The sequence below is a fragment of the Pavona decussata genome, unplaced genomic scaffold, assembly GCF_977016875.1.
Source record: "Pavona decussata unplaced genomic scaffold, jaPavDecu1.1 SCAFFOLD_72, whole genome shotgun sequence".
Taxonomy (NCBI): domain Eukaryota; kingdom Metazoa; phylum Cnidaria; class Anthozoa; order Scleractinia; family Agariciidae; genus Pavona; species Pavona decussata.
The window spans coordinates 448,627-471,420 of NW_028145491.1; the positions used below are offsets into that span (position 1 = coordinate 448,627).

General features: G+C 39.9%; 1 protein-coding gene across 3 annotated transcripts in view; it reads left to right on the forward strand.

Moving 5' to 3' along the window:
- The window catches only part of LOC146476779 (laminin subunit alpha-like), a 54,051-nt gene extending 31,617 nt beyond the window's left edge, over positions 1-22,434 (forward strand). For all 3 annotated transcript variants that reach the window (XM_085113921.1, XM_085113922.1, XM_085113923.1), the window contains 27 exons: positions 123-227; positions 1,060-1,171; positions 1,955-2,301; positions 2,943-3,059; positions 3,336-3,496; positions 4,002-4,140; positions 5,337-5,448; positions 6,386-6,712; positions 7,168-7,322; positions 7,803-7,961; positions 8,565-8,701; positions 9,211-9,364; positions 9,718-9,836; positions 10,679-10,847; positions 11,365-11,642; positions 12,371-12,518; positions 12,892-13,020; positions 13,311-13,462; positions 14,488-14,667; positions 15,399-15,638; positions 16,110-16,311; positions 17,247-17,402; positions 18,643-18,725; positions 19,591-19,691; positions 20,034-20,167; positions 20,695-20,938; positions 21,432-22,434. In XM_085113921.1, coding sequence (XP_084970047.1) covers positions 123-227; positions 1,060-1,171; positions 1,955-2,301; positions 2,943-3,059; positions 3,336-3,496; positions 4,002-4,140; positions 5,337-5,448; positions 6,386-6,712; positions 7,168-7,322; positions 7,803-7,961; positions 8,565-8,701; positions 9,211-9,364; positions 9,718-9,836; positions 10,679-10,847; positions 11,365-11,642; positions 12,371-12,518; positions 12,892-13,020; positions 13,311-13,462; positions 14,488-14,667; positions 15,399-15,638; positions 16,110-16,311; positions 17,247-17,402; positions 18,643-18,725; positions 19,591-19,691; positions 20,034-20,167; positions 20,695-20,938; positions 21,432-21,586 — 4,515 coding nt within the window. In that variant the 3' untranslated portion in view covers positions 21,587-22,434. The remainder of the gene's footprint in view (positions 1-122; positions 228-1,059; positions 1,172-1,954; positions 2,302-2,942; positions 3,060-3,335; positions 3,497-4,001; positions 4,141-5,336; positions 5,449-6,385; positions 6,713-7,167; positions 7,323-7,802; positions 7,962-8,564; positions 8,702-9,210; positions 9,365-9,717; positions 9,837-10,678; positions 10,848-11,364; positions 11,643-12,370; positions 12,519-12,891; positions 13,021-13,310; positions 13,463-14,487; positions 14,668-15,398; positions 15,639-16,109; positions 16,312-17,246; positions 17,403-18,642; positions 18,726-19,590; positions 19,692-20,033; positions 20,168-20,694; positions 20,939-21,431) is intronic.
- The last annotated feature ends 360 nt before the right edge of the window (positions 22,435-22,794 follow it).

The window sequence follows — 22,794 nt, forward strand, 5'->3', positions numbered from 1 at the left end:
TTGGTTGAATGAATAAAAATAATTTCCTTTCTCAAAGTTTTATTGCAAGGATCGAGACTCACTAAGGTCCAGGAAGTCAAGAGCTTAATAATTTGAACACTTCTTTTGTCTTTTGTTTTTAGCAATCATCAGCAGTGTTTGATGAACTTGTTAAAGGCCTTCTAAACAACATCACCCAGCTCAAGGATCAAGAACTCAACAAGACAATTGCAAATCTACAAGCCTTGGTAAGATTCATAAACCTGTAAGGAATGATTGTTGTATTGCTGACAGTGGTCAGCATATGAGCTCTGATATACGTTAATGCCCTTATTTGATGCACCTTAATGATATTATTGTATAGTTACACATTATATCATCTTGCATTTTTGTTTTGCCTTTGCCTTGTTCTTAACCATTATTTAATGCTTTGAAGTTCCTAAAGATCATCCTGTTTCAGAGAATCTGCATATTCAGCAATCCCCTGTTCAGACTTGTAAGCTTGTAACACATCCATTCTTCACAAACCTTTACTCAACTCCCTTTTCTGAGACAGACTACAATATTGAAGGTCAATAATTATTGCTAATGGGCAGGTTTTGTAAAACAATGACGATACATTGAGGCACTGTTCAGTAGCTTTTCATTGGAATAGTCAAATTATGATTTTATTCTCAGTCACACATAACTATCCGCTTGTCCAGTCTTATAAACATTTAACTATAGAATACTGCGATAAAATGCCTCCGGTTAAAAGCGTTTTGAAAGTTGAAAACCGGTGACGTTAAAGACGGGCAACTTTCAAAATGTTTTTAACAAGAGGTCAAGTATTTTATCGCAGTGTTTTATAGTTAAATGTTTAAAGAAATTGCTCCTTATTCTTATAAACATCACAAAAAAAAAATTGAAGCACTGTAGCTAACTAGCTTTCATTGGAACAGTCACCCAACCTGATTTGCATCTTGTTTCAGAAATGAATTTATCCACCAACTCGGACTTGAGAACTGCTCTGTGACCAAAAGGTTTACTCTAGGAAGGATAAGAGGTTAATTTGGTCTTTTTTTTTTTAAATGTCCTCAGTTGTCAAGCACATCACTGCAGAGTGCCAATTTGACACACCTTGTCTCTCAAGAGTTGAGCCGCATTCAAAGCTTGAATAACCACACTCAGGCTGCAAAAGACAACGTGACAGGTGAGGAGTCCATTGTGGCATAGTTCACTTTGTCACTTGTGTTCTGTTACATTTCCATGACTTGTCTTACCCTTGAAGCCCCAGTGCCAAGGCACTGGGGCTTCAAGGAGAATTTACATGCTCATCACTATTGGGGCTTAAATGCGAGAGAAGCCGACTTGTGGCAACTCCCAATTGAATGACTGTTTGAACAGTTTTCAAAATTTGTGGCTCACAAGCGTTGGATGACGTTTGGACTTGCTGACATGGTGTTCAATTGTTGTTTGGGGGGTTTTATTGTTATTCATCATGTTAAATGACCTATTTTAACATTCACCTTGACATGGCACATTGTACAACATTTGGTGCACAGCCATCATAACATGTTTTGATACATAAAGAATGAAAATTTGTGAGTTTAAGACAGTTTTCGAAAGTTTCAGTGAAAAGATATGAAAGTACCACACAGATAACAACTTACAGTGTATGTCAAAGGAATCTCTGCCCTCCGCACAGCAGACTATGTATGTCAAAGAAATTTGTTTTCTGCATATCATAGAATAAAATGTCAGCCATTGCATCATTTACAGTATTATGGACACTGATGACACAAGTAAAAAATTTTGGAAACCTTGCAAACCTTCATATTTTTGCTGTGGTACCCTGATTTTCTTTGACATGTCACCTTGCTGGTATTCTCTTGAGGACAGAATTGCATTCCAAAATGGTATTTGTTCTCCCACAATTTGGATGCTTCATTGCAGTTTGATGTAATGCAAATTTCTCTTGTTATTGTAATTTCAGCATTGCGTGTGACAGCATCTGGTGTCTTGACTGAGTTGACAAGTCTAAGGAACAATGCTGATAGCATTTTAGCTGGTATAAATGGTATCCTACGCAAGACTTACGACAGTGAACTGGGGCAAGCTAATGTGGAGTTTGAGAATGCGCAGGATGCTTCTACCTTAGCTATGTCAGCAAAATACAATGTGACAGCTCACAAAAACATGTCAGTAAACCTCAATAAAACAGCATTGGAAGCAGAAGGGAGTCTCAAAATTTCGATGGCAGAGTTCGAGCAGATGAGACCCAGGATTGATAATGTTACTAAACTCACTGATGAAGCTGTTGCTGTGATAAATAAAACAAAGGTATATGTTCTGTGTTGTGATCAGCTTTTTCAACTTAGAATTGTTTCAAATAAATTGCGAAGTACATTCCTCCAATTCGTCTTTTGAGGGGCAAGGCCATTTTTTCCACCTCAGTTGGCTATGCACTTCAGTCACGAGTTAGTTCTCAGACGAATATGCCAGTAGATGCCGTGTGAGGAACAAGCATCCCAAAGGGACCTCTCCTGGACACTGCTCCTCTCCTCTTCCCTCCTCTACTCCACCCAACTCCACTCCATGCTTGCCCACAAAATGCAGACACCTTTCTGTGATGGACATCATGTGGAGTTGGTTCCTGCCGTATGCCACTCTCTCAGGTTATCTCCCTTCAAAGTGAACACCTCACCCGCCCTTTCATCTGACCTTAACTTTATTGCTCACTGCTGTTTGTGACTAAGAGAGACGCCTCTAAGGCAGATAGCAGTAGCTGATCTGAAATATTTAAGGAGATTAGTTTGTAATCTCTTTATCGTGGCCAAATTACCTCATCAATCCAATCCAAATGTTCGATCTGAAATGTTGTTGAATTATTCACCAATTCCTCTTGTTTAAAGTTGTGATCCTTGTTAGACAAAGTTGTCTGATAGCTGGATTGATATCCAAATTAACCTATTTTTCTATAGAAACTGATCGACGAAGCAAGAAATTTTACTGGTGAAGCCTTCCAGTTACTCCAAATGATCAATGGAGTTCTAGACAGCAGCACCCAACATGTTTCCATCGGTCAAAATAACTACCAGGTAAGAAATGATATTTGTCCTTTTTTCAAGGGATAGTAATTCAAACATGTTTTCATAGTCAGAGTAATAACCTTTTCTTCAGCCACAAGGGTTTTGAAGGTAATAAGAAACAAACCTTTCTTCCCTTCCTCTGAGTTGCCGTGCAAACCGTCACTTTCATCTTCGTGAAATTTTGGATTGATTTTTACATTGCTCCTTGAGCAATTTAACTAGCCAACCGATTTCTGATCCAGACATTGTTTACAGCATTACGTAATTTATGTGCGTGTTTCACAGGATGCTGATAACCGTTTGGGTGGTTTAAAAAGAAACCAGAGCACCCTAGACAACTTGATACTAGCTCTGATGCCTGAATTATTAGCTGCGAACCAGAGTGTTGTTGAAAATGGTACAAAACATGCTGCTAATCTAACTGCTGAAGCTAGACAAAGGCAAAGGTCAGTCACAGTTACCATAGTAACAGTTATTAATGTTTTTTGTTGGTCACCAAGTCATCGCAGGGCTAAATAGCCTTGATCCGTCCTTGTTGCCATGTTAGTTTAAAAGGGATGTTCACTCCCTGTCTGGTGCAAATGTTAATAGCGTAATTACTTGTACATAATCTATCAAACATGGGGAAGAGTGTTTTATCCGATTGCCATACACCGAGAAGTGGGTTGAAAAAATGAGGTGGAGCCAAGGTTTTTTTTTAAACCAACTTTGAGGCAATTGGAAATCAGATGAAACACTCCTTCGAGGTTTTGATATAGCTTCTCAAACAATTAATAATTCTTGGAGAAATTCAAAGAAAAAGTTCACCAAATGTTATGTTAGTTAAGGTCACATTTCCAAACCTCCTTCGTGGTTGTCTTTATGTGATTACTTGCCAACAAACCAAAAGAAACTGCAAAGGATCTGCTTTTGTTTGAGATATCTATAGTGACTAGTATATATGGTTTTTAGTGTGTTTAACACCACCTTATCTCATGGAGCGCAAGCAGTGGATGCCATCAAGACATTTGAGGAAGTAGTACGGCTTGGCAATCATTCACTTGAAACTTCTCGACAGGTCAACCAGTCTTTGCATGAAATCATGAGGCGGGTGAGTCATAGATTCTCGTAAGTGGTCCTGCAGTTATTTTGGCTAGATGGGTAGAACGGTTGAACTTTTTCTGCACTCGGTAGCTACGACCGCGTGTTGCCTAAGATAAATGTGAAAAAGTCTCGTGCGCACGAGAGGACGTAAACCAAATTAACAACCTGCAGATTTGACGAAGCTAAATAAAAGATATGTGTATACCTCTGTTAAAGGCCCACATTCACCCAAGATTTATTGCGCGCCGAGGAACAGTTTTCATATATGAAAACCCCCCTATTTTTTTGAGTGGGAGTCGAGTGAGAAAGCAATAAGCGATCACGAATAGTCTTTCCCTCCAGCACGAGTCGTAGAGGAAACCTGCATGAACCGCTTGAGTTCGTACAGCCAATAAGATCACGCGTTTGGACAATAGAGCATTTCAAAACAAAAACAAACGACCACAATGACTCTTGGGTGAAGGTGGGCCTTTAAACAAAATAATGTAGTGAAGCAATAGGTACTTTTAGGCAGAATACGCCAGTTAATGCCAAGCCTCGGAATGCTTGCATAAACAAATATTGCAGTTCCTGTTGCTTCTGATTTTGTCCACGGCATGATGCTCAAGCAGATGAAAGTGGAAACTTTCAGAGCAAGCATAGTTATTTTTTGTGGTAAACCAAAGATCACAATAAGCTAGCGCACGCAGATGTGGAATTTCTTTATGAATGAATATCATGAATTGCTCTTGTATTAATTGGAGGGTGACTGGATTTAGTTCAAGGAATTGTTATTCACTCTAATGATGAAATTGAACTGTTCCAGGTGCTCAGTTAATTGAGAGCAAACAAAATACAACCTGTGATGAAAACATTTCGCAGGACAAAAAGAAGGTGCTCTTGCAATGCAGACTTTTCCTATCTTCCATACAATCTGATAGGATACTTTCAGTCTCTTATTTTTCTTGATGTCAGTCGACCGAGCGCATGATTGGTGAGCGCTGGGTGGTGAAGCCACGGCGAGCCTGGTGTGTAAGGAGCTTCGCCACGAGCGAATCGTGTATTGCGTGCCCTCCAACTCAGTAAAAGAAATATAGGAGACTGTTCTGAGTCTATAACAATCTGAGCACACAGAAGAGGCTTGAGTAGCAATTCCTTTCGTTTCTTGTAAAACTGGGATTGCCATCTCCACGTGACCATAATCTGAATCTCTGTCTGTTAAAGCTTGATAACCTGACCATGGTTAGCTCTGACCTCCAAACAAGAGTTGCTGCTTCCAAAGACAAGAGTGAAGAACTTCTCAACAAAACTGTGGCCAGAGACACGGACCTTTCAGGTAACATAATACAGCATGGATGATGTTTGTTGCATACATAAACCTAGTTTAATGGCCTTAGCTCCCTCAAGTCTCCTGTAGCTCAGTTGTAGAGCATCCGAACTAGTAATCGGAAGGTCATAGGTCCGACTCCTGCTGGGAGAACTGGAATACCTCTACCATAATACATGTTTTTTTTTTATGTTGAAGCTACATCATTGGACATGTGGTTTGAGATGAGCAATTTGAATGGGTTGGAATAATCATATGATGTAAATTAAATTTTGTGGCATTTTTGTTGGCATTGCCAATTCTCATTATGAAAAGGTAGCAGGTGCTTTGATGCAGCAGTTTACAATTGAGTGTCGTAAAAGCACAATCAAAGTAATGGCCATGGCCAACCACAGCAGATGAAATAACGCAGCAAACCAACGAGATGCATGGCACTGTATGCATGAAGGGTTTGATTTGACTTTTTCCTGGTTACAAAATAGGCGTAATTTCTTTCTTTCTTTCTTTCTTTCTTTCTTTCTTTCTTTCTTTCTTTCTTTCTTTCTTTCTTTCTTTCTTTCTTTCTTTCTTTCTTTCTTTCTTTCTTTCTTTCTTTCTGTTTCTTTCTTTCTTTCTTTCTGTTTCTTTCTTTCTTTCTTTCTTTCTTTCTTTCTTTCTTTCTTTCTTTCTTTCTTTCTTTCTTTCTTTCTTTCTTTCTTTCTTTCTTTCTTTCTTTCTTTCTTTCTTTCTTTCTTTCTTTCTTTCTTTCTTTCTTTCTTTCTTTCTTTCTTTCTTTCTTTCTTTCTTTCTTTCTTTCTTTCTTTCTTTCTTTCTTTCTTTCTTTCTTTCTTTCTTTCTTTCTTTCTTTCTTTCTTTCTTTCTTTCTTTATTATTTCACGTGCGTGCCCAAGGCATTTATTAGATCATTTATGGTAACATGCATGCACCTACATTGTTCATGCTTTAGGACTTGCTGCAAACGTTTCATCATCCAACCAGACCTACATGAATGCTGTGATGACTGGTGCTTCAGTGGATGCTCTTTACAGTACCTTGCAATCCAAACGAGACTCTCTGGTACAAGAAGCCGAGGTGGGCAGCTCTCCACACTCTGTGGTGTCCAATGTTAATTCTGCAAACAGTTGGTCCAATGAGGCAAAGTTTCGTTACGATCCAGTGAATCGTCAAGTACCAGGACTGTTGGCTCAGGTGCATAGACTTGAGCAGCGTATGCAGTTCATTAACCAATCAGCTGAGAGGGCTGCTATGCTCACATCCCAGGCATTTAAGAATGGTAAGCCTATGGATTTGATAATGGTTTGCTTGTTGTTGTAGCTGATGGTAAGCCTGTGCGTTTAGAGAGCATTTGGAAATGATTTACCTGTGCATGGATTCTGTGAAGCGTCTTATATCTCAGAATAACACAGTCTGACCTTGTAGGCACCTGTAAGGCTGCTTCTCAAAAAGACTTTTTTGGTTTCAGAAACGCATGTTACTTCGGTTCTGTAAACATGTAAGCGTATGATCTCCAAAGAGAAGTGGAGTTAAATTAAGTTATCGTCCATTGCAGAGTAGAATGTGTGTCTATTTTAAATCCTTTAATCAGTTTCTTCAATCTTTTTACGCAGATTAATTGCCAAAAGTCTTAAGGGAGCCTGAATTGATCTTCAGAACATTAGCACCTTTCTTTACGTGTATTTTGTCGTTTAAAGACAATGTCAGTTTTCTTCCCTTCTCTTGCAATCACAGTTCAAAATGCTAGTACATCACTGAACGGCGTGGATAGTGCAGTACAAAGAGCAGGCGAACTCAAGAACGCGACAACAAACTTACAAGCCCAGTTGAGACAAAATATGTCGGCATTGGAGGAGAAGCTAAAAAGAGCAAGAGAATATGTTGCCAAGGTAAAGTAGCAGGGCAGTAGCAATCTTTCTATGGAATCACGTGATGAAGGGTGTGGGTTCAGGAACTAAAGGGGCTGTTACTACGTAGCGTTTTTGCATGTCTGTATTTGTAAGTTCTTGATACTTTTGTAAAGTGTTCCTGTATTCGTCTTGTCCCGCCTCGATTATTTTTGTAACTGTTTGCGGGACAAGCTATTCATTCTGTTGGTTTTCAAATAAATTGTTGTTGTTGTTGTTGTTGGGTTGGTATCAGAGGTCCCAAACTAGGATCTGGGATGGCCACTCTTGGGAGCGGGATTAACCGTTTAAGGGCTTAGTATTTCTGAGATGTTCAAACAAAATTTACCATCTTTTTTTGGGAAAGGGATCAGAAATAAATTAGACTGAAAGTGACCAGTGATGGTCATTACAACCTGTACTCTGAATGGCCGGAACAGTTTCGCAGGTTATTCAGACGTCTTTACTTTGTTCATTTTTTAGATTCGCCTTGCTCTCAAAGTTCAAGGGAGTACCGCTGTACAGTACCGTCCAACATCGCGTTTGATAAACAAGACAAGCTACACTGAGATATCCGTGGATTTCAGAGCGACACGTGTCCAAGGCTCGCTATTTTACTTATCTGATGGACCCAGTGGCGTGGTGAGCCTATCATCTTTAGTACTGTTTAGGCAGCAGTCTATTCTGTGATACTGAATTCTACTTCTGAATAGGTTCCTTCAAAATTACAATTCAGTTTGATATCGAGGTCCAGAGGGCACAAAAAACAGAAATAAATAAACATGATTATTTGATTTCTTTGTTTGTGTCCTCTAGTCCTCTATGTTAGGTTGACTTGTAATACATCGACAGGAGCCTATTGGCTGAGCTCACGGTTTGTGTTTATTAGCGACGTGTAGTTTCTTTACCAGCAAGAGTCGAAAATCGGGTGTATATACAAAAATTGCAATAGTTTTACTGCCACTTAGTTACTAAATAATCCCCAGGTGATGGGGGACATAAAGAGGACACGTGTTTCTTTGCATAGCAATGAAGTTAGAATGGCCAAGCCACACTTGCATTCAGGCAAAAAACAAACGGTGAAAAGCAACTTCCAATGTAACGTAATGGTGTAGTGGATCTGACTGTGCCAACAAATGCATTTCAAGCCCCTGATAGTATCTGTTTTCCCTCTTCTCTACCGATTGCTTCAAGCTTTATTTCCTTATGACTTCGTCTACTTCAAGTTGCTTGTTTTCATTGCAGGGTCGAAGCGTGGGTCTTACTTTGGAGCGTGGATCATTCGTCAAATTCCAGTACAACCTTGGCACAGGGCCAATTGATATCACCAACTGGGCAGTGAGAGTACAGCCGGGTCATTGGTATACTGCATATGCCACACGGTCAGTTCTCTCTCTTGTTATCTGGTTTAGTTCGATGCCAGTGATGTTTATGATTTAAACAGCTAGACTGAATGAAGCAGTCAATACTGTTGATACGACAAACTGCAAAAGGCGAGACTGTTAATTTGAAGTTCCCATTCTGTTATACATTTCCATCCTTGCCTTTCAATCTTCCTTTTTGGGTCGTCACCATTTGTCGAGTGATACAGCCGGACTGCATATTTTGCATAAATTGGTACGGTGGCCAGATCGTCTTGAACATACGGTTTGGGACAAATGTGACCTTGGAGATTTTTGTCCTCTATGTATAATACAACCTATAGATAAGTAAAAGTTGTATAACATAGTTCTTTTCTTCAGTAGTCAATCAGTTTTGATTGATTGACTGACTGACTGACTGACTGACTGACTGACTGACTGACTGACTGACTGACAGACTGACTGACTGACTGACTGACTGACTGACTGACTTGACTTACTAATTGATTGATTGTATGGTAATTGGACAGATATGAGAAAGAGGGACGTTTGACAGTGACTGACCACAATAGAAACTTCAGCCGCACATATGAGGGTACCACGGATATAATACCAGCTTTTCTGTCCACTGACTTCGAGCCAACTGATCCCATTTATGTTGGAGGCCTTCCTGATGGAGTCATGGTGAGTAAATGCAGAGTGACCCTTGTTTATACCTATTTTAGGAAAAGTTTTGTACTGTAGTTAAGTCTACGTCGAAAACAGATCTAGTTTTTATTAGTTACTGACCCTTTCCTGGATGAAATCCCGCAGAACATTACTTTCTCAAGGTTTCTGAACATTTTTTATTTTTATTTTAACGCTGTTTGTTTTTCTGTTGTTTTCTAAATGGAAGTTTTCTTCTTGGGCGCTTTTGGAGTTTCATGGGTGGATTTGACCAAATTGCTTGAAAATGCGTGAGGATTTTAGAAACCAAACGTGGTACAATGTGTACTTGAAGGATTTTGCCTTCATTCAACTTTCTATTTCTTTTACAGGTAAACAAGACTGACCGGTATTTTGATGGCTGCATTGACAATGTTGTCCTGAATCAAGAGTTCTTGAACTTGTGGAACCCAGTCAAGGTGCAGGGGAACAGGTCATTCTGCTCCAGAAGGTACAACAGACCTTGATCCACTTTTTTGGAGCCTAATTATATAGCCAAACCTTTGAAAAAACTTCTTCAATAAAAATGTTTTCAGTTTAGTGATAAAACATGACAGACTACATCCAACAGAACTTACTACTCGCAGAATACCTTGTTACCTTGAACAATTTCCCACCTTCGCACAACCAACTCTCTCTTCATCCCTTGTTATGATTTTCCTATTTTAAGCCAAATATCTGACATAATTGATCCTCTCCTTGAATAATTATCCAGGGCGATCATTCAATTAAATATGCTAATTTTAAGAATGGCAGTTGCATGCTTTCTGTGTCGTGGGATACAGACAATAAAACACAAGGTCTTGTGGGCGTTTTATTTTGTTATCATTCCTCACTGTATGCAGATGTTTGTTATTTCAACATTTGCTAATTACACACCTTTTAAGAAATAAAATCATGTAAAGGCAGCAATGCCAAGGTTTCTCAATTTTGTATTTTTGTCTGCAACCCAAAACACTCAGGTCACAACCTTCGTCGTTAATCTTATTGCAAACACACAGACCTTCTCAAAGTAGTCCAGTCAGTCTCATTAGTTATTCTTGTGTCAAGTCTAACCATTGCACGAAATTCCTGTGCACTCGCACAACACCTCCACAATGTAGACTTGGTCTGCAGCCCTCTCCAAATATTTTGCCCCCTGGGCAACATAACAGTAGAATAGGTAGAAACAGCTAAGTTCAAAGGAGTCTTGGGGAAAATTAGTGTGAATTAAGCAGCAAATCCGGCTGCTGGTGCATTTGGAGAGGGCTGAGTTCTGCCAGTCCTTTATAAAACTTCCGCGGTATTCTCCAGGCCTCCTGTCAAGGTGGACGTTCTTCCTGGAACCACGTTCTTTGGAACTCCAGACGGTTATGTGAAGCAGAGAATGGGAGACTTTAACATAACTGGCGAGTCAGCGATGGAGTTTCAGTTCAGAACGTTCCTTAAAACGGCCTTTATCACAAGCGTGTTGAATGGCCAGGTAAGCATGCCCTTCTTTTCCTAAACTGACATAATGTAATCCATTGGAATAAGTAGCAGGTGTATTTTCATGGTTGATTGTAGTCCGTAATGTTGTAAATTATCGCGCAGACACGTGCGAAACAACAGAAACAACTTGAAGACCTTTGCCTGTTCTATGGTTTTAGGGGTTTAGTATAAAAAAAAGTGTCCAGCCGCTACCTGCGTATTCCTTTTCTTAGAAAAATAGGAGCATGTCGCAAAATATGGTTCTAGAGCACAAAGAAAAAATGCCAGGTGGCAACAAGATTAATACGAGGAAGCCACTCCAAAATGGAAAACGTCCAGTTTCTAAGTTTGGCTATGTTGTAACCCATTTTCTTCGTTTCAGATCCTAGTGATAAACGCTTTCTAATCATCTTTTCATCACCATTTTGAAGGTCTCCCATTGTGGGAGAATTTCAACTTCTCAAAGTTTGCAGTAGATATTTTACTCTCTTGGGCATTTTAGTGATGCCAGGTTTTGTTTTTATTTTCAGAATTACGTGTATGGAGTGTATTTGAATGATAGCAGAGTGGCGTTCTACGTCAAGACACACAACGACACCTACACTGTAAAAAGCAACCTTAACTCGTACAGTGATGGACGCTGGTACAGGGTGCATGTAGTTCGTGGTTTGAGGAACGCAAGTCTAACGGTCAGACCTGTTGGACCGTCAGACAGTGGAGCAGTTGATTATAATATGATATTCATGTCCGCACCTGTTTATCTTCCGGTTGGACAGGGACTTTTCTTTGGCGGCCAAATACCCAACAGGTTAGCTTTTCTGAAGTCAAATGCCATGCACATTCACATAAACTAAACATGCTTCATTACAGGAAACTGGAAGACTGTATCTTATCTATGGTGCAACTAAACTTTAGTTTGTTCTTTCATGATGCTAAATGTGGTGTCGAAAAACATCAGCAAGTAACTTCCATGAAGAAAATAATTGCTAACCTGTTTTAGCTTTGGTGTGAACAACTTTATAGTTGGTAGTGTTGCGTAACAAGTTAGTCCCTTTCAACCCAAAGTCCCTTAGCTTTCTTTTTCCCCCAATTAATTACAGAGGAGTTCCAAAGAAAGCAAATCAGATTTAGGAGTCCCTTGTCTGCTGCATCTTTCGCGGGTTATTCCATGCTCTTGGGGATTCACCTTAACTTCGTGATGACAGAAACTTACGTTCAATTTTTGTGAAAATGGTATTGCTAGAATTCTATTGAAGAAATCATAAGAAAAATCCGTTAGAGATAACGTTTGAGAGCTCAAAGCTCATACGTTTTTTGTGAGACTGTGAGTTTACTGAATCATTTTACGATTTATAAAAGCGAAGAATGCGGAGGCTGGTTGACGCTCTGTGTCTTTGTTTACTGTTTGAATGTGTGACTTCTGGTCTGACACATGCGCAGACGTTTGACCGTGGTGGACCTAATACCTCAGTCTGATGCGGCATTTATATTTTTAGCTACTTTAATTGTGGTTAATTGTTTTGTTTTCCCTTGCAGCCCCATTAATGCTCCTGTAAGTTCTTCATTTGCTGGAGCCCTGAGGTTGATCAACATCAGCAGCTCAGCCCTTATGGCGCGACCCCTCAACAGTGCAAACTATACCGAGTCATTCAAGGGTGTACGCTTCTCTGAGGTGCTTCCCAGGGTAAGAAGAGAACTTTTGTCTTGAAAAAAAGGGGGGGGGAGGGTATTTTATTGCAACTGAAACCCTACTCCCTGAAATAGAGAATAAGAAAAAAAAAAATAAATAAATAAAAGAACCTTAATATGGTAATTATCAAATCATAACTGTACTTGAAGTAATAACATCCCGCGGTTGACCAGTCGGTACAAAGTGGAGACTGAACATATAGCTTGTGCCAAGAGAGGGGGAACATGCAACCGGTGCCAGGGGAAGGGGAAACGTGCTACAGGTGCCAAGCGCAACAAAATGCGTTTGAGGGATGTGAAGATTCTTTTAGTTTTGTTGTTGCTACTCGTTACCGTATCTGAACTATCGTGCTTTTTTTTTGTTTCAGGTCGAGCGAGGTATTCGATTCCTGGGTCAGAGTTACGCTGCCGTGGAAACAGGGCAACGGGAAATGTCGTCACTGTCTTTGACATTTAAAACACTGTCCCCCAGTGGTGTTCTAGTTTATAGCGGAGAGGTAACGTGGTTTCTCCTTTTTATATTTGTCAAAAATCTTCCTTAATTTAAGATCTTAAGTACTGGAATTATTTTTGGAATGTACATGTTATTGTGCCGCAAAGGACAACCGATTGCATGCGAGATGAGTAAAGCGCAATTCATAACGGTAGTTACCATTGTAGTTTGATCATGCATCCCATTGGTCGAGTCAAGATCAAACCGACCACGCGTTTCACCTTCTGTCCGCTCTGCACAGATTTGATATAACTGTAACAATAAATGACTAACAGAATTTGGTGTCCATTTTAGGGTCCGTTCTTCTACTTAGCACTCTTCCACGGCAACCTGTATGTGGTGCACAGTTCAAATCTGACAACATCATTCGTTCCCCTCATGAGCAATGGTGAGACATTGAATGATGGGGCCTACCATACCGTCACAATTGAATTGGGGCTAGTCGGGTGAGTACATTTTACAATGACTGTTTCACCAAGAAACGTTTAAGAAAACGACCAAAAAGCAAGAAATGCTTTGTGTTCTTCATTCACCAACTGAGTACATCATGCTGGAAAATCCCGACTATAAGCTCTGGGTTTACATCTGTTCAAAGGACTATTTTTGTATGCTTATTTTCGGTTGCGGAAAACTTATTTTTTACGGAATTTTAACTAGGAGGGCACCCTGAAAACTCATGAAAAATATGAAAATCAAAACAAACAAAAGCAAGCTTTATTGCAACAAATGAATATGCAAAAATTTACATAACGCATTCTTGTAATTTTAACTAGTGTACTACAATCGACTCTTACAAACCAAAAAAGTACAAACAAATTCAAGAGCTCTCTGAGTTAAAAACCTCTTGTTCTTCAGGTTATCGTCAGCTTTTTTTGAGAGGATTTGTGTTTGTCATTTGGTCGGTGTATCTTAAGTAGGGCTTATACGACCACTTTGATTTCTTTGAGACTACATAATACTTAACATGTAAAGGGGTCATATTCATTGTGCTCTGGTTCAGCACCTGAGTTGTTGGTGAGAAAATATTGAATGGTTTTGTGTCTTGCAATGTAACCCAAGAGAATAAAACCTGGCTTTTTCTCTTAACGTCCATTCAGTTATTGTGCAGTCAGAGGACTTGTTTTAACTTTCAACATGGTAAAATGCACTGTGCAACATTTTCTTTATCAGATCAGTCGTCGCTGCTCGCATCATTTTCGATCAACAAATGATGAACACTGTATCCCACAGTGAAAACAGGTTATCGCCAAAGGGCGGGCATATTAGCACTTTTAGCCAAAGTTTTGGAAATCTTTACTGTTGAATTCAATGACTGTGTTCGCTACAAACCTGTGTTATTCAACGCAAAATGTAGCACGGAATGAGCTGAAAGAACGAAGGTTTCATTTGAATGGTTTTCAGACTCACAAGAATCATATATTTGGGTTCTCACCAACGATCATATATTTTACTATCTCTTTTTGCTTACCAGGAACAACATAATCCTTGATAACCGCCAATTGACAGTGCCGGCTGGCTTCCCCTTGGGCCCAGTGCGCCTCAACGGTAGTCTGTGGATTGGAGGCGTGGATGATCTTACACTCATACCCGGGCTTTTCCCGGTCATAAACTCGTTTGAAGGAGGCATGAAGGACCTTAAACTGAACGGAGAGTAAGTTTTTACCGCCGGACTTGTAATCCGGAGGTCCCGGGTTCAAGTCCTGCTCTGACCACTTGGATTTGTTTCACGGTAGCCCTGTTTTCAAATCCAAGGCCACGCTTTGTAAATAGCCAACGGGTTTGCCTCCCACCAATTGGGATTCTTAACACATGTTATGTTCAGTTTGTATATTTATTTCACTGATTTATTGTGTCCCCAATTAGCACTACAGTGTTAAATACTTCGACGCTCAAATAGAGTCATTTATTTTTTTATTAAACAGATAAATTACAATGATATAAATTGTAGTAATAAGTGTATTATAAATTGTTTTTCAATGTTTAGCTGATTAATATTTTCGTCGTGTGTGAGTTGTAGTTCATTCTCTTCAAGAAGGCGTAGAGTTACTTAACCAAAGTCTTATCTGACAAGGCTCTAATTGTAGTCCAGGAAAAGTAAACTCGCATCTCGGATCACAGATGGTCTTCGTGATAGCTCAACAAGGTTTTATTAGGTTAACTAGGCTGGGAATATCAATCATATTACTTCACCGCCGGTGTGTTGCAGACATTTGAGGTCTTACGTTTGATTTCCAAAGCAAGATTATTTCAGAATACACAACGTAATGTTAAGTCAGTGGATCTCAGAGGCTTAAGATGTAATGGGTGGCAGCAACACCGAAATATAACATAATGATTGTAACAACGTGTTTGCGTAACACACAGCTTTATTTTAACTCTCAGTGTCATCAACATCTTCTCTGGACGTAGCCAGTATGTGTCATTAGCCGGAGTTTCGCCTGAACGTCTCGTTACACCGACTGCCGAGCCCACCACCCCTCCCCCAACACTGCCACCTCCCACCTGTGGCGCCCCGTACCCTCCCCTGCGGAATGATTCTGGAGAAGACACAGCTCGGTTACAAGGCTCTGAGTATATCGCGTTTTCTTCAAGCGCTGAAGTGTTGAACTACACTAGAGAACGGTGAGTCAGATTCTTGATTGTGTTCTGTGAGACAAGTGACTTTCCTAGTTTGATTTGTAGGGTTTATGTGTCCTTATTCGATGCTATTAATTCCAACTGGTTACAAACTAGCTTCAAGTCAAGTGAAACCATTTACTCAGTGACGATATATAAGGAAAACACTTGAAATAGAGCTGGATTGGCTCACTTGGACAACAGTAAAACGCAAAATTATCATGCGTTGAAATTTCTGTTGAAGACTCCGGGCTCCCTTTCCAGCTACCACGGCAGATCTGAATGAAACAAGGAACCAATCAGAACTCGAAGCGACAGACGCCACATCAGGCAAAACGTTTGTGGCGAAGGCACAGGTGGTTTTTGTTTTTCGTCTTTTAACCAACTACAGAGCATAACGACTTGAATAAAAGCCTTAAGTAGGACCTGGAGTAGGTTCCTATCAGAGTGCCTATAAATCGTGTCTTTTTCTTTCAGGTTTGTGATCTCGCTACAATTCCGTTCTCTTGTACCTAATGGAGTTCTGCTGTATGCCGCTGATGACGTGCAAAATCCAAGCCATTTTATCAGCTTAGAGCTGATCAATGGACAGCTTGTGTTCAAAATGAATTCAGGTATTGGAACCGTGAGGGTGGCAAGCAAATTCACGAACTACTCCGACGGCGGAATCACATATACGGTGCGTTATTCTCTGTCTATTAGCTTGGCCAACAGACTTTATTCTTACAATTTATCTCTTTTAATAGATAGATTTAAAGTTGTGATCTAAGCCTTACCACAAACGACAATCATTAACCTGCCATATGCCATCTGCCGTATAACTCGGAAGGTTTCCCATAAGCACCTAACAAACAATTCCTGGCTGCGCTTATTGAGAAATGACACTCGGCTTGCAAACTTAGAAAATAGTTATGTTGTATACATTTGTGGTAAACATGATCAGTGTGAAATCTCCTTGATAACAGGCCGTTGGGGATAGCAAAGAATAGTTGCGGTAGTGGGTCGTATCTCCGTATGTGTGCCTGTCTCGCCTCTATTTCTGCCTCTGTGAAGTCATGCATTTGTGTCACAGAAGCATGGGTAACGCGTCGGCTTGTGCGGAACTCACAATTTGACCAAAAATCAAAGTCCGCCCGGTACTGCGATGGTGGCTTTTTCTCGCGACCAAGCAATTGAAATTTCTGATTCCTCATATGTCGGGTATCGGCGACTGAATTCACTGTTGAAAGTCGCCCGTAGCTTCCGGTTACTGGCCGGGGCGCCGAAGAGTATCGCGGCGTTTCGAGTGCTTTTTTTTTGGCGATTAGTGCAGAGCCCATGTCACGAGAGACCACTGTATTTGGCCTCAGCTGTAATGTTTCCCCACCCGTTGTGTTTCCTTCTTTCCACTTTGCATCTGTGTAACTTGTTTGTTCGTTTGTTTGTTATGTTTTTGTTCGTTTTTTTCTTTTTCGCGTGGCCAAGCTAAATAAATAAAAACAAACTAAATAAGCAAGTATGCGCTCTACTTTCATCACAGCTAGACTAATCACGTGACTGCGATATCCCAGCAAAAATTGCCCTTGTAAGCAGAAATTCGATGAGTTGACGTGAAAGTGTTTTGCCTTCAACCAGGTTCGACTGCTGAGGATCAATCAGTTCGGTGCAATGCTGATATCCAACAAAGACTACAGTAACAACCGCGTAGGGTCACAGCAGTCCGCACTGGTCATCAACAGTCCTTTCTACTATGGAGGGGTTCCCCGGGGCATCAATATGTCTGCCCTAGAGGTAATACTACAACCAGACTCTAATATACTTTTCAATTGAGATATCCAAAAAAGATCTCGTATCTTTCATTAGAGGTTTCAAACAGCTCCAGCAGCTAATCGTGATCTTTTTTATGACTTCTGAAGTGATAAGTTGCGTGAATGAAATTAATACAAGAATTTTATGAATTTGCTCTGTTTGTTTGTTTATTTTGATTTGACTGGCCTTTAAAAGTGACGAATGTGTTAGAGCATGTGCTTATTTTTGCGTAAACTGAGCTCTACATAAGCCCACTACTTAACACTTGTTTTCTCGGACTTGGCGCGTTTTGTACTGATGTTTTTGATTCGGTTAATATTGATCTGTTCGTTGAATCATCTGCTCCTATTAATGATTAATCCGGTGTGGTTACTTCCCTTTTTAGTTTACAATAGCCACTTGAATATTTTTCACTTTTTTTTGTTTTGCACTCTTTACATATTATTGTAACTGTCAAACTGTGAACTGATTACAATACATTACTGGTCATCAACAGTCCAATGTCCAGTCCAATGAAACAATCCAATGTCCAATCCAGTGTCCAATCCAATGAACCAATCCAGTGTCCAATCCAATGAAACAATCCAATGTCCAATCCAAAAAAACCATCCAATGTCCAATCCGATGAAACAATCCAATGCCCCATCCAATGAAACAATCCAATGTCCAATCCAATGAAACCATCCAATAAAACAATCCAATGTCCATTCCAATGAAACAATCCAATTTCCCATCCAATGAAACAATCCAATGTCCAATCCTATGAAACCATCCAATAAAACAATCCAATGTCCAATCCAATGAAACAATCCAATGTCCAATCCAGTGAAACAATCCAATAAAACAATCCAATGTCCAATCCAATGAAACAATCCAATGTCCAATCCAGTGAAACCATCCAATAAAACAATCCAATGTCCAATCCAATGAAACAATCCAATGTCCAATCCAGTGAAACCATCCAATAAAACAATCCAATGTCCAATCCAATGAAACAATCCAATGTCCAATCCAGTGAAACAATCCAATGTCCAATCCAGCGAAACAATCCAATGTCCAATCCAATGAAACAATCCAATGTCCAATCCAGTGAAACAATCCAATGTCCAGACCAAAGAGACAATCCAATGTCTAATCTATGAAAACCAACCTCTCTCTGAAAACTTATGTTTTCTCTGATAATGTGACTTCACTCGTGATTTTTCTTCCTTTTTTTTAACAGAGCCATGGAATCGGCTTCATTGGCTGTCTTGGTCCTCTTTCCATCCAGAACGCTAACTCTCAAACTAAGACCTTCAATCCTCGGTAAGCAGGTGTAATGTAGTTTAATGAAACACAAAGGTTAGTTATGTATTCAAACATCTTGCGGCCTCTTTGGAAAAGATAAATCACGCAAAACATTTCAACGTTTTCCTATCACTCGTTTGCTCTCTTTTCTTAGTAATTCATTAAGCCGTAAAAAGGCGTAGTTATTCTTTCAAATGAATTGCAATGGCATTTTTCGAGCAACAGAGCCTATTGTCAAGCAGTTATACCAACTTCGGAAAGGTAATATACAGTGAAATAAAACTTAAAATCATTAAGAATTTTAACCAGATTCGAAGACGGTGGCTTTTTGAATCTAAAGTTCACCTTTTTCTCCAGGCAAAGGTTTTTTTTGCAAGTATGCTGGTTGTTTTAAAAGCTTTAGCACGCGAGTTAATTACTGGACGCCAAACTAAAGCCCTGTTCAAACGGCGCATGATACTGTAGTTGATGATAGTCAGAACTATCATCCACTATTATCAATTATCAAGCGGGTGGTAAAACGGCTGAAAGAAACTCGTGATAGCTGACGATAGTTTACCGTGAACGTCTGGTGTCAGGCACCTGCCGAGTGTACACATGACGTTTTGTTAAGTTACAAAACTTCGCAAGGATTAATTTTTCGTGGAGAAAGCGGCTGGCATCGTTTCCTTCAGTTGTTAGAAGAACTAACGGAAAATAAATCTAGAGAGCGCTGGTGGAAGACGAGAAGGACAAGGGAGTTCATGCACCGTTTGACCGGGGCTTAAAATATCCGTTATGGATAATGCTTTTATTTGCGCGATTTATAATCACAAAAACCCAACAGAAGGTAATTTTTTAATATACATCTTGTAAATATGCGTGGTACTATTGATTGTTGCAGGACTGACAGAGACGCCCAAGATTCTAGCTACAATTACAAGTCGTGTTATAGCGAGATACAGTCGCAAGCTAGTTTCAGCGGTGATGGCTATGTTGTTTTAGGTAAGATCACGAGATTCCATCGATTGTTGTCTTACTTGGGAGCTTCATTTTCAAAGCTGGGCTAACATTTGACTCACTCCGAAATTAAAGGTTTTCAAATTAGCGCACAAAGGAAGGCGGGTAGGAAAAAGAAGGTGAGGCGTCTAGCAGTTTCGTCTTTCACCTTCTTATGGTACCTCCCGCGTCGCACTCATTCAAATGCGAACGGACTGTGGAGGAGGCAGGCCTCTGGAACCGATACGGCGCATTTTAAAAGTACAATCCACCATCAAACTGGGGATGGTTATCCACTGGTTGTTTTTTTCTAACAGTGTATTGGCCTTTTTTCTTCCTCTACCACAGACTCAGATTACTCATTGCCTGACAAAACAGACATAGAAATTACCTTCCGTACCACCACTCGTTCCGGGCTTCTCATCTCCATTACCAATAGCTCGGGGCCTGGATCGATTACTTTGGAGCAGCTGTACGGACAGGTAAATAGAAATTGTGGCCATTCAGATGTAGCATTCCCCTGTACTCCCCCACCCCCACCCCCAAAGCGACCCCGAACGAAATGCATGAAAGTTAGTTGAGTCACTGCCTTTTTGCGAACAAGCTCTGTCTGGCTACACGGCAGCTGCGCAACTTGGTTTCATTTGTCGTGCCGTGTCCAACTCAAATTGTTGATAATATATACATTTTTATACATATTGTGGTATATTTGTACTTGCAACCACTGCTAAGAGCTTTGTTTTTGGAACAGCCTCTAAATTCGACTACAGTATACGTTTGAAATCGTCTCAAATTTATTCTCGAGGAAGGCGGCTGCAGGAAGCTACATGTAAGATCGTTCTTTGGAGTTCTTGTGTATCCATAGCGTTTTCGATAGGTGCTTGAAACGGCGCGGAAAATTTACTTGTGGATGACGTTGTTTTGTCGCGGGACAAGATACACGAAACCGAAGATGGAAAAAAATGGAAATAAAATATTTTTCTACTGACCTGTTTCTTGTGCATTTCAGATTATTCTCATTTTCAATGGTGAGAGTAACTCATCCGTGATCAGGTGGACAGATCCATCTATCTCTGTGGACGGGCAGTATAACGCCTCCTTCCATCTCTGCGATAATAAATTCCACAAACTTGTGATGAGAAGGAACCTCAGTAATGTGGAATTTCAAGTCGATGATCATTCTGCCGTCAGAGGAACTGTGCCCAGCGGTTTCTCACTCCAGCACGGAACCTTCCATATTGGTGGTGTATCAGGTAAAATGAAAAAAAAAAAAAAAAACATGTCCTGTTTCACTGTCCAAGTGTGTTGTTTGTTCCGTTTTCGTACTATAATAGGATAAACGCTTTGAAGTTTTCCATAGCGGAACTAAGTCCAGCTTCAAAGCATAGAGTGTTAAGTCTGGTTAATGAAAGTCACTGAGTGTTCTTTTGCCGTGTTCCTGTTTATTACATATAGTGTAATTTAAGTGTGGATGGGATCTGAAAAAAATAGTTCATTTTACTGAAAACTGTTGAGCAGTTAGTTTCAGTTGCTAATCAGTGACATGTCATTACCAGACTCAACACTCAACACGCTCAAATTAGCACAAGAAATTTTTTTTATCAAGCTTGAAATAAGGTGGGGTTAAACTAAAACAAAAATCGCGAAATATGGAGGTAACTGTGCCCTCCCGTGCTCCAAAATCAAGATGTGCAGCTATTTTGTTTGTTTGTAATGCTGATGTTTATTTTGTCCTTGTGTTTTCAGATGGAACTGGTTTCCAGGTTCACAGTGGCATGTCTCATAAAGGGCTCACAGGTTGTGTGCAAGGCCTGACAATTGACGGACAGTCAGTCGGCATTATCCGGAACACTTTGCTTCATAACGTACAACAGGGTTGCAATGCCCCAAGAGCTGCTTAGTTTAGTAGCATTTATCTTGGCTGAGCCTCATGCGGTTGAGATAAACAAAAAAACGGCTCGAAGTCCTAATTTTCATGTGGTAGTCAAGCCTAATCAATCTCGTACCCAGAATCCTCAGGCTCTTTGGCCAGCGGTTGGTCGCCAGGACCTCTGGCGACCAACCGATGGCCAAAGAGCCTGAGGACTCTGGGTACGAGATTGGGGCATAATAAGTAAGAGCAGTTGTAATCAACGATCAAGTAGATAGTGCTAATTTATATTTTTAAACATTTAAGGAAAAAACCCCGAAATCTTGCTTCGCGTAATGGAGTAGCTTTTTCTAGGTTTAAGATGATCTGTTACCTAAATCTCAGCTTGTTAGCAAGTAAGAGGTAATTTGTACACTCTTTCTTTTTTGTAAGAACGTTGAGGTTGCTATGGGCCAACAGAGTATATCTAAGGATGATTGAAAATTTAACGTGTAGAATACTTTTAGCTTTCTACACCCAGACTTTTGACTTTATAGTATTTAATTTATATTTTTGTATCGATGTAATCTGTTTTCAGTGTTATTTTTTTACTGTAAGACCAGTTTTGTGATATTTTTTGGCCTGGCCCTTTGAAATTACACTTGTTTTCTTTAAGGCCGATGAAATACGAATAGTTAGTGATTGAAATTGATACAAGTGTACTAACCGAAGTTGAATAGATCTTGTAGTTGCATTTTTATACTAAATAAGATCTTATTAATTACAATATAATAATTTTCAATCTCGATGGCAAACGATGTGAATCTTGTCACAGGTAAACTGAGGTTGAATGGTGTGAAAAGTGTTTGAAAGTTAATAAAGCAATATTGCTAACTGCAACCTTGGATTGTTTTATTATTATTATTATTATTATTATTATTATTATTATTATTATTATTATTATTATTTATTTATTTCTTGAGATTAGAAGATCGTCCATTATTGGACCCCATGCGTACCCAATCGAATGTTCGGTAATCGAGGCACGCATTTTAAGGTTTCTCGTTGCAGAGGACAGAAAACTATAAATAAACTAACAAGACTGGGATTCATTCCACAGAGTAATCTCTACGGAGGTACAACACTGATAGATAGAGGGAGGGGGGGGAGAGGACTGAATAGAGGAAATGCGGTAAACTTCGGCATCATTATTTTGGTAGAATGATTGAACACCGTTCCTCCCAATTCAGTTCTTGTTTG